General features: G+C 37.3%; 1 protein-coding gene across 1 annotated transcript in view; it reads left to right on the top strand.

The window, feature by feature from the left end:
- The first annotated feature begins 1,213 nt into the window (after nucleotides 1-1,213).
- The window catches only part of LOC124613482, a 307,477-nt gene continuing 297,072 nt past the window's right edge, over nucleotides 1,214-11,618 (top strand). Inside the window, exon 1 of the mRNA XM_047142191.1 lies at nucleotides 1,214-1,319. Coding sequence (XP_046998147.1) covers nucleotides 1,304-1,319 — 16 coding nt within the window. The 5' untranslated portion in view covers nucleotides 1,214-1,303. The remainder of the gene's footprint in view (nucleotides 1,320-11,618) is intronic.

Here is an 11,618-nt window from a genome sequence, read left to right as displayed (position 1 = left end):
TATCTGTCATAATATCACCGTTTAGTTACTATTTTACAAAATATAAATACAGGAAGAGAATAAGTGAAAATAGTTTGCCCTCCCGTAAAGATGTGGTTGGTCTTTCGCATGTTTTGCATTAAATTAATCGGTTTTAATGACCGTATCTCCCTGGCACTTATCTCTAGAAAATCTAAGAGTGTTTCACATATGGCACGTCGTACTTCGGGAATTATTCGGGAAAGAGATGCGTTTGATATGCGAAACAGATATTTGAGGCTGGCGTAAGTGTCACTTTTTGCTAAGAATCGTGTCATGCTATGAAATATTCAGTTGAGCTGCAGCTAAAAGAAGGTAAAAATCGTCCATCAACATGCGTGTGACGCTTGGGAATAAAGCAAGCGATGGTTGCAGATGGATCATTAATCAGAGCCTAGCCACCACTCCTTTCACACCTGCGCAATAATTCAAAAATTCACATTTTTCTTTGTCTACGCCGTTTTGTTTTCGTGACCACCAGTGTTCTAGCCACACGAAATAAACCAAGTTACATTTCTTTTTTCCATCACGGTGTGCTGAATATTAAGTTAAGCAGCTTTACGGCGACAACGTTTCAACGCCAAAAAACAAAACACGTAATATGCTTTCTCTTCCGTTCGCTCTATTGTAAATGCTTATTCGCAGGTACAAGTCAATGTTGGCGCGCGCATGCGAATCCCTGCGCGTTGTTAGCAAATGTGCATTCGTTTGTGTTCGCTCATGTTCACTTTGGTGTAAAGGGGGCTTTGCGATTGTGTTCTGTGTCGAACACGGCAGACAGCACACACCGGAAACACTCTCAACCTTGCCTCTCAAGGAGGGGCGTTAGTGAGAAAGCCTGGGAATTTTCGGATACCTGTTGGTAGCAGAAATTCCCATTCCTCGTCAACTAATTCACTGATGTTGTTGTCTAAACGCCATGTCGCAATTACGTCATGCCATTTCATGACGCAGGCCAGATACTAAATCCCCTAAAATAGTCTAATAACAAAACTATCGTTGAAATCCTTGCGCCCTAATTTAGTGTCAAGTTCACAGAATTTCGTGATATTTATTCACTCATTAATTACCAGGGACTAGAAAATTTGCTAATGGTAACAATATTTTATTAGCCGCATAGTTATTACGACGGGCGAATAGTTGATTATAAAATGGGCTGCTTTACTTTCGTATACCTTTGATTTCAAAATTGATATGTCAATAAGCAGTCAAGGAGGTTAGAATACTTATTTGTAAACAATGATATCTCACGGTCTGAACGTCTTTGTAGACTCACTTGCCGAAAATGGCAGGAATTTTGAGTGAGTAATGTGTGATCTTGTTTGCCGCTTGCGGAAAGTTGAAAGCATTTACCAAGTGACTACCACATCAGAAGCCGCAGTCGAAGAGTATAGCACAATTTATGGATTCTGCCACACTATGCTTGTTGCTGCCTCCTGTTTTACTTGTTTATTCCAGATCATACGCAGTAGTTCTGGTGCAGTGTTGATTAAATATTTATTTTGCCCTCCTAGTTTCGTACTTGGAAGAGTGTCATTGTTTGCATAGTAAAAAATGAGTGTTGGTAAGTGCCTCAATCCCAAAAAAGCGACTAAGCTTGGTAACCAGTAATGACAATTCATATTCGTATTGTATTTTACAAAGAAAAACACGAAGTGCCTGTCAGTGTGTATCTGTTGCGTCCTGTGAATATAAAAATCTTGAATACCCAGCAGTTTAACGTTCCTTGTTTCCTCACTAGCTGTAGGAGCTCGTATCCAAAATGTTGCAATATATCGTCACGATTAGATTGTAAACATTTCACCAGTGTTTGTTGTTTTCAATGTACTGAAACCTTTTTATTTGCCTCTCTCCTTCAAAGTGGCATAATTAGCTATTTCTGTTGATTGTAATGTAAAATAGAACACTTAGAATTTAATATATTATGCGCCTCAATTCAGTAACCAAACGAAACTTCACTTTTCACACATTTATATTGGTGGCCATATGTTTTGTCACGACATTCGTCATAGTTTGATTTATTTATTCTTCCAACTATGTCATTCAGTGTTAAATACAGAGATGTAATTTTATTGAAACAATTGCCCTTGTCAATTTGGGTTTCTGATGTTCATAGAATTGAATTAAATTTTCTGCAATGCCAAGGAATTCGTGGAATTGCCTTGGTCCATTTAGTGCTATACACTTCAAATCTGGTTTGAAGTGTTGTTTTGATATGAACAACAACCTCTTCTCCCTTGATGAAAAAATAGGTGATGCCTTTAATATTGTCCTTCAAAAGGCATATGTGTCCTCTGCTGTAAGTATCTGGCCTGCGGTTGCTCTTCGTTGACTGACTTTACCCACTTCACATTTTGTTGTCTCTCCTACACCATCAAATGCATTTTTACCATTGCTATAGGCAAAATAGTGCCATTCGGCCTCTGACGCAATGTCTCCATTGTGGTTGCAAATATTTGAAAAATTCTTTTTGTTCTCGTATTGGCTATCACTTTCATCTGAAAAGTATATGAGCTTCTTGACTGTGGGCAACTTTTTTTTATGTAATTTGTTACATACTTTCGAAACATGGATAACCGAAGTGTTGTGCTCCAAGTAGTCGCTTAGAGTGAAAATTGAAGAATTGCAAACTTTATCTTTCTCATTTTTGAAATACAGATCAAATGGATGCACTGTTGCCTGATCATTGACCTAATGATACCCTTGTATTTCTTACCGAACCACAAATGTAAATTTTTCGGCAGGACTATGCATTCAGTTTCATAAAGTTGTGCTATTTTTTTTTCTCTCTCTCTTCTTCAGAACCTTACTTTGGATTTTAGAAACATTGTGGTGGCTTCTGAGATTTCCTAAGTTATCAATTAAATATTCAAAGTACTCTTCCTGAGATTTTACCTCTGTTATCATTTGAGCCCTGTTGGCTGTGACCCACTGGTTGAAGGTAACATTGTCAAGTATTTCCTCCTCAGGTTCGTTAAACAGTTCAAGAGCGGATTCTTTACCAGCGCATCTACCACACAATCTTATCATGCAGCCATAATTGTTGGTCATGGACCATTAAACCTAGTAACTCTTTGCAGTTAACATCATTGAGTTTTGCACCCGCAAAATACACATACAGAGTGTGTTCCTGAGGAGACAGCCAAAATACACCACTTGGGCGAAGGTCACAAATTTTGACCGTCCAGTTTTGCATTCAGGATGAGCATTTGTGGAAGCTACATTGAGTTCATTTAAATGTAAAAGCACTTGTAATTTCTGCTTTGTCATTTTAACTCCATTTGTAACAACTTTTTTTGTCGTCTGTGCTACCTGGGCACATTCTACTGCTTTCATCATCTTCAAAAAACTGCTGGATCTTTTCAGTTGTTTCTTCACTTATACCTTCTCCTTTCTTCTCTCCTAAAACTGGTAGAAGGTCTTGCCCTTCACAAATTTTTGGGTGAGTCTAATCAAGTGATCACAAACGTTGAACTCGTGAACTGTTTTTCCTCTTGATCATGAGTCAGGGCCGGCAAAAGTGGCCAAGCGGTTCTAGGTGCTACAGTGTGGAACCACGTGACCGCTACGGTCGCAGGTTCGAATCCTGCCTCGGGCATGGATGTATGTGATGTCCTTAGGTTAGTTAGGTTTAAGTAGTTCTGAGTTCTAGGGGACTGATGATCTCAGAAGTTGCGTCCCATAGTGCTTAGAGCCATTTGAACCATGAGTCAGGGAGCAGACTTAAGATTTGAACTTTTTTCTCTTTAGTTGTCACAGAACAGATTAAGATCAAATATTCAGTGTTGGATGATTCTGGATGTAGGTTTTCTTATTTTTTAAAAATATTGTTGGTATGTGCATTATTCAAGCATTAGTCTAAGTCTTTTCGAATGTTGTGTGAAATTTGTTGCACATTGCTTTCAATAGCTGCTTTTCTTTTTCCGCTTATTTTTCGAAGCAAGAGATGCCTCTAAATTAGTACAAGCAAATTCCAGTTTGCTCATTAGGCGTATAAGTGACATTAACAAGGTTACATGATTATGTTTCTGGATTCATGATAAATATTTTTGAGTAGCAATTAGGGTTTAGGGAATTTTCAGGAATCACATTGCGTTTCATGTGGGAAGCTTCTTTTACTCACACTTAACAATGACAAATGTTCGTTTTGTTTCCCTCAAACCATTAATAATTGACTTTTTATGAACAATAGATCAGAGCATTTTTCCCAAAAACATAATTGTGCTTTGAATTATTTTTTTTTTTCTCATGATACTCAGAAACTAATGATAGGCCTACAGAAGAACTTACTCATAATTTAAGCAGTTTGTCTATCTTCCTCAATGTTGTTAACATTTTTTAAGTTCTTTGAAACTGAACCATAAACTGTTTTTTTGACACATTTCACTTGCTATTTGTTCAATAGTGTACTGTTCATCCATTTTATTGCATTCAAATTTATTTATTATTAAATTTTAAAATTATTTTAGTGAATTAAAAGTAAATTGTGACTAAAGCACATAAAGTATTCCTCTCTCTCAATGAAGTAAGTGCATCCACTCTAACAGAGGTTTCTGACGAATCTGACTACAGCAGTGCCACACTCAGTAAGTGTAGTGGGGGTACACAGATCATGTACTGATTAGTCGCTGACTACTGGGCTCCTGTGCAGACTTGTTACTCTGCCCACTGAGCTCCTGTACACACTATCTTTAGGACTAAACTTGTGCACAAAACTGTAGCCTTCTCAGCAGTAGAGAAAATTCACATGTTTATTATTTTACTTTTATCATTTTAAGATTGTAATAATGTGCTATGTAATTGAGAATAAACCAACATATAAATGGAAATTTTTTTTTAAAACATGGAACTAAAGCAAAAGCTCCTATTGTCTAATGTTTTATTATCAAAATAAATAATACTAGCTAAATATAGGGTGATAGTGTTAACTAAATATAAGCTACAACAAAAGTTATTCAAATAAACAGTAAATCATTTAAATAGCAACAACCATAAGATAAATTGTAGCTTAAAGTCTTTGTTCGCAGTCATACATCAATGTTGAAATTTTTGCAGTAATAGCTGTACAAAATGTGCAAAAATCATATTTTTATATTCACTCTCACCATAGATAACTAGCCCCAAACTTTGTAAAAAAATAAAGATTTTCGAATTTCAAAAATTCATAAAAAATTAAGGAAACTTTTGTCAGTATTATTTTTGTATGTAAGGCTAGTCGTCTATGATAACTAGAGAGAGGGGGGGGAAAAACTCTGTTAAATCACTTCTTGGTTGTTATTTTTGGGTCTAAGAAGTAAATTTTCTAAATTTTCAGTACTGAGCTTTGGATGTCATTTTGACTGGTTATTTTTGAACTTAGGGTATTTTGGGCAATAAACAATGTTATAGAGGAGACTTTTCTGAAAGTAGTAATGTCAGTTGCAATGTTTTATCTTAACCCAGTGCAGAGATATTAAGGTTAACACTAATGTCTCCCAATTGAAAAACTGCATTGTGCTTACAAATAAAAATGGCCACCATTCAGTAACGATAAAAAGATAAAGTTTTTTAAAAAACTGTTTTGAACTTCTCAGTGATAGGGTAATCACATTTAAAAAATCAAATTTATATTTATTTTTAAACATATAAATTATTATATTCAAATGTAAAATATGAATATAAAAATTAATTTATAATTAAAAATGGTCAAGCAGCAGTCATTGGATTACTTCATGTTCAGTCGAACATCAACGCTGAAATTTTTGCAGTACTTTACTAACATGTAGGTGTACAAAATGGGCAAAAATCAAATTTTTATAGTCAGTCCCACCAGAGATAACTAGCCCCAAACATTACAAAAAATAAAGAGACTGTGGTCATGTGAGTGTTTTTTGCCTATTTCCAATGAAGGGCTTGTGATCGGAAAGTTCGCTTTCTGACAGCACATTAGTGTTCTTTTTGAACTACAGTGAATTATTTATAATAATCTTCATGAGGGAATAAATATACTGTGGAGCAGTACACAAAGTGCCCACCTCCTTAATAGAGATGTCTACAAGATGATTGTGGGTGAGCACCTCATATCATTCTTCCAGCATGTTTTTAGCAACAAAGACTTTCTTTCTTAAAGGTGAACTACCTCAGAACATTATTCTGTATGATGTTACTGAATGAAAATATGACAACTTGCTTGTTTGTCTCCCTCCAAGATTTGCAATGATTCTAAGTGCAAATGTGACTTAGTTGTTTTAATATTTCCAAAATGTGCTTTTGTAGTGTCGCGGAATAGTAAAGAGTTGGAAATGTGGAATATTGTCAAAGTTTCGTGGCCTATGCCGAGAGCCAGAGGCAGTAGGTTAGCCGAGAGGTAAGAGGATTGCACATGTATTGGCATGTGTCGTCACGCAGGGGCAGTGGCCTGGTTACACACAACAGGCGAGAGGGAATTGCTTTGCGGACGGGTTTATGTTAGACGGAGACTTTCGTAGAGTGTAAGACAGAGGTATAACGTCAGCTGTACTGCATTTCACAACTTCGCATGAGTCTGCCGTAACAACATGTAACTCTGTCACAAGAACACCTAAGGGGCGAGTACGACAGATAAATCAGCAGTATAAGTGGAACGAATCCGTAGGTTGTGGGCGCGAGGACCTATGACACCAAGTCTGTAGGCACTCCGGTGGTCCCGGTCGCCTATGGTGGACTGGAAGCTGGGCAGTGACCTCTCCAGTTGACGTGTGGCTGGTGACGCCCGACTGGCCGACCGGGTCGGCGGCGGACAGCAGGCAACTGCGCATAGGAGGCTCTGGGTTGGAGTCCCAGGGCTGTTGGCATGAGAGGCGTTCTCGTAGTGCGGAGTGTACTCTATCCCACCCCGTCTTCTTCCCTGCTCCTCCTGGTGGCTCGTCCGCAGTGGACGGGCAGAATGGGCTGCAGTCTCCCAGCGTCGTCGGCTCACCCGGTTGTGACGGCGGATGCACAGGGCCTAGGCCCCGCACGATCTCTACTACGGCTCACTGATGTGGTCAGCATTGGTGGCGAGCGAGTCTGCCGCGATGTCTGCTAATCCTGGGTTGATGATTGACAGCGGCAGCAGAGAGAACCAGAGCTGGTACTGTCCCCTCACGTCTGCTGCTGGATGGGCCGCCCTTACTGCAACATCTCCTTAATAAAGATTAACATGTCGATCACTGAGTTGAGCGCTACGCAGCAACCTAGTACACATCTAACTGCGAGTGCCTTGTTGCTATCAAAGCCGGCGTATTTAAAGGAAGCACGAGCGACGTCCTGACGTCATTCTTGTTTGTAATGAACGCATTCGTTCCAGTTATATTGCTGATTTATCTGTCGTACTCGCCCCTTAGGTGTTCTTGTGACAGAGTTACGTGTTGTTACGGCAGACTTACGCGAAGTTGTGAAATGCAGTACAGCTGACACTATACCTCTGTCTTACACTCTCCGAAAGTCTCTGTCTAACACAAACCCGCCTGCTAAGCAATTCTCTCTTGCCTGTTGTGTGTAACCAGGCCACTGTCCCCTGCATGACGACACATTCCAATACATGTGCAATCGTCTTCCCTCTTGGTTAACCTACTGCCTCTGGCTCTCGGCATAGGCCACGAAACTTTGACAATATTCCACATTTCCAACTCTTTACTATTCCGTGACACTACACTTTTTCCAGTTTAAATTATCATCAATATGGATACTTTCAAATTTGACTGTTTCCTCCCTATTTACTGTTTTCTCACTATGTGTTACACTCATCATTGGTGTAGTACCTTAAGATGTGCAGAACTGAATATTTGTGCCTTTTTAAAACTGTGAGTGAGATTGTTCACAGAAAGCCAGACAACGACACTTTCAAGAACATTGTTTGCCGTTTTTTTTCCTGTAGCTGTATGTGGGATTCCTTGGACTGATTACAACACTAATCCACAAAAAGAACAAATTCTGGTTGTTGTATATTAGACAGAAGTTTGTTTACATATTTGAGTAACAATGGTGGGCCTAAGATTGAGCCTTGGGGAATGCCATACATAATTTCTCCCAGTCAGATTAATGTCCCCTAAGACATTGGTTGAATTACTAAGTACATATTTCTGCATTTTTTTGGTTTGATATGAGATCCATTGATTGGCTGTACCACTCAACCATAAAAACTTAATTTATCTGGGAGAATATTGTTAGATAGATCCCAGAAACGGCAAATTTGGCACTGTTTTGTTATTTAAGACTTCTGAAATTATGTGAATGAATGTGTAAATGGCATTCTCAGTTGAGCAACTCTTCTGAAATCCAAGCTGTGATTTACTGAGACATTATTGTTGCTCAAGTAAGATAATATTGTAGAATGCATCACCCATTGAAAAATTTTGCAAAATGATATCTGTAGTGAAACAGGTCAGTAATTATCGACATCTCTCTTATCACCCTTCTTATAGAGGACCTTATCTATACTATATTTCAATCTCTCTGGAAAAATGCCTTGAGAAAGGAGGAGTTGCCACATTCATCAGGAACTGTCATAAATTTAAGAACATAGACATTCATAAATTTTGCCTAGAACAGCATATGGAAGCATGTGCAACAGAATTAGATTTTCACAAAAAATCTTTCATAATATTAAGTGTATATCGAGCACCTGCAGGTAACTTTAATCTGTTTGTAAACCACCTTGAAGCTGTACTGGCCCATTTAACAACCAAAAACAAAGAAATAGTGGTTGCTGGTGATTTCAATGTAGATTTCCTTAAAGACTCTCCCAATAAGAACCTATTTGAGTTAGTAACACTATCATTCAACTTAATTCCCACAGTAAAGTTCCCCACTAGGATAACCACTTGCTCACAAACAGCCATTGATAGTATCTTTATAGAAAAGTCAAATGAACAAAATTATATTACAAAACCAATAGTCAATGGCCTCTCAGACCATGACATGCAGTTCCTTCTGTTAAATGTTAATACTGAACAGGATATAAAATCTGTTAAATCTGAGCTCAAGAGGGTAATCAGTAAGCCAAAAATTGATTATTTTAGGACACTCCTCAGAGACATTCACTGGACTGATGTTTACAGTGCTCATGGCATGAATGAAAAATATAACATTTTTGCTAATAAAGTGCTTACCTTATTTGAACACTGCTTTCCCCCAAAACTTACCAAGGTTAGAGCAAAGTCTACAAAGAAGCCATGGATTACTCTAGGAATAGGGGTATCTTGTAAAACAAAAAGAAAACTGTATCTGTCAATCCGAAACATTTCCAATGTTGATGCTATAGCACATTATAAGAAATACTGCAAAATATTAAAGACTGTAATACGGATGTCAAAGCAAATATATTACAAGGAAAAGATAGTCATATCAGATAACAAAATAAAGACAATATGGGATATAGTGAAGGAGGAGACCGGTAGAACCAGACATGAAGAGGAACAAATAGCATTAAGAGTAAATGATGCATTGGTGACAGATGTGTATAGTGTTGCAGAACTTTTTAACAAACATTTTATAACTGTTACTGAAAAGATGGGGTTGTCAGGTTCGGTAGATGCTGCTATGGATTACCTTAGACCAGACATTTCAAGTAACTTCCATAATATGAATTTGACCCTCACTACCCCAACAGAAATAATGTCCATCATAAAATCTTTAAAATCAAAAACATCTAGTGGGTATGATGAAATATCAACAAAGTTAATTAAAGAATGTGATTCTGAGCTAAGTAACATATTAAGCTATCTGTGTAACCAGTCGTTTATCAGTGGAATATTTCCCGAATGGCTGAAATATGCTGAAGTTAAGCCACTGTTTAAGAAGGGAGATAAAGAAATAGCATCAAATTTCCGTCCAATTTCACTGTTGCCAGCATTCTCAAAAATTTTCGAAAAAGTAATGTACAGTCGTCTTTATAACCATCTTATCTCAAATAACATACTGTCAAAGTCACAGTTTGGATTTCTAAAAGGTTCTGATATTGAGAAGGCTATCTACACTTACAGTGAAAATGTACTTAATTCATTAGACAAAAAATTGCAGGCAACTGGTATATTTTGTGATCTGTCAAAGGCATTTGACTGTGTAAATCACAATATCCTTTTAAGTAAACTAGAATATTATAGTGTAACAGGAAATGCTGCAAAATGGTTCAAATCTTATATCTCTGGCAGGAAACAAAGGGTGTTATTAGGAAAGAGACATGTATCAAGCTATCAGGCATCATCCAACTGGGAACTAATTACATGTGGGGTCCCACAAGGTTCCATTTTGGGGCCCTTACTTTTTCTTGTGTATATCAATGACCTTTCATCAGTAACATTACCAGATGCCAAGTTTGTTTTGTTTGCTGATGATACAAACATTGCAATAAATAGCAAATCAAGTGTAGTCTTAGAAAGATCAGCCAATAAAATATTTGTAGACATTAATCACTGGTTCCTAGCCAATTCTTTGTCACTAAACTTTGAAAAAACACACTACATGCAGTTCAGAACTTGTAAGGGGTGTCCCAAGAGTATATGTCTAACATATGATGACAAGAAGATAGAAGAAGTGGACGGTGTTAAATTCTTGGGATTACAGCTTGATAATAAATTCAACTGGGAGGAGCACACCACAGAACTGCTGAAGCGTCTTAACAAATCTCTGTTTGCAATGCGAATTTTGTCAGACATAGGGGATATAAAAATGAAAAAGCTGGCATACTATGCTTACTTTCATTCCATAATGTCATATGGGATTATTTTCTGGGGTAATTCATCAAGCCAAGCTAAAGTTTTCCGGGCACAAAAACGTGCAGTAAGAATTATATGTGGTGTGAACTCAAGAACATCCTGCAGAAGCCTGTTTAGGGAACTAGGGATACTAACTACAGCTTCCCAATATATTTATTCCTTAATGAAATTTGTCATTAAAAATATATCACTTTTTCAAACCAACAGCTCAATTCATGGAATCAATACTAGAAATAAGAATAATCTTCACAAGGATTTAAAGTCACTTAGTCTTGTACAAAAAGGTGTGCATTATTCAGGAACACACATTTTCAATAACTTGCCAGCAGCCATAAAAAGCTTAACAACCAATGAAATTCAGTTTAAGAGAAGCCTAAAGGATTTATTGGTGGCCAACTCCTTCTACTCCATTGATGAATTTCTGAGGAAAACCAACTGATTTGTATATAAGTACAACATAACTTCTGCACAATTTCAGTGCAGTAATGTGTTCACTGAAAATTTGTGTGTGTGTGTGTGTGTGTGTGTGTGTGTGTGTGTGTGTGTAAGTATAATCTAACTTCTGCACCATTTCAGTGCAGTAATGTGTTCATTGTAAATAAGTATTACAGTAGTTGTATTACATGTTTCTTACCTTATAAATAAATATAAAACTTTTTTATTTTAAATTCAGTGCAATAGTATTTGTAAAATGACTCTTAGTGTTCATTAAAAAATGACGATCATTCCACTTGGGACCTGTGGAATGGTACATTAACTTATTTGTTTTAGTTTAAATATTTGTCATGTATTGTTGTTTTTCTGACATGTTCCACATCCTGGAGGACCTCCTCACTACGGATCAATTGGAATGAAAGTAAATCTAATCTAATCTAATGTATTAGA

The sequence above is a fragment of the Schistocerca americana genome, chromosome 4 (genome assembly GCF_021461395.2).
Source record: "Schistocerca americana isolate TAMUIC-IGC-003095 chromosome 4, iqSchAmer2.1, whole genome shotgun sequence".
NCBI lineage: Eukaryota > Metazoa > Arthropoda > Insecta > Orthoptera > Acrididae > Schistocerca > Schistocerca americana.
This window is presented reverse-complemented; position numbering and strand designations above follow the sequence as displayed.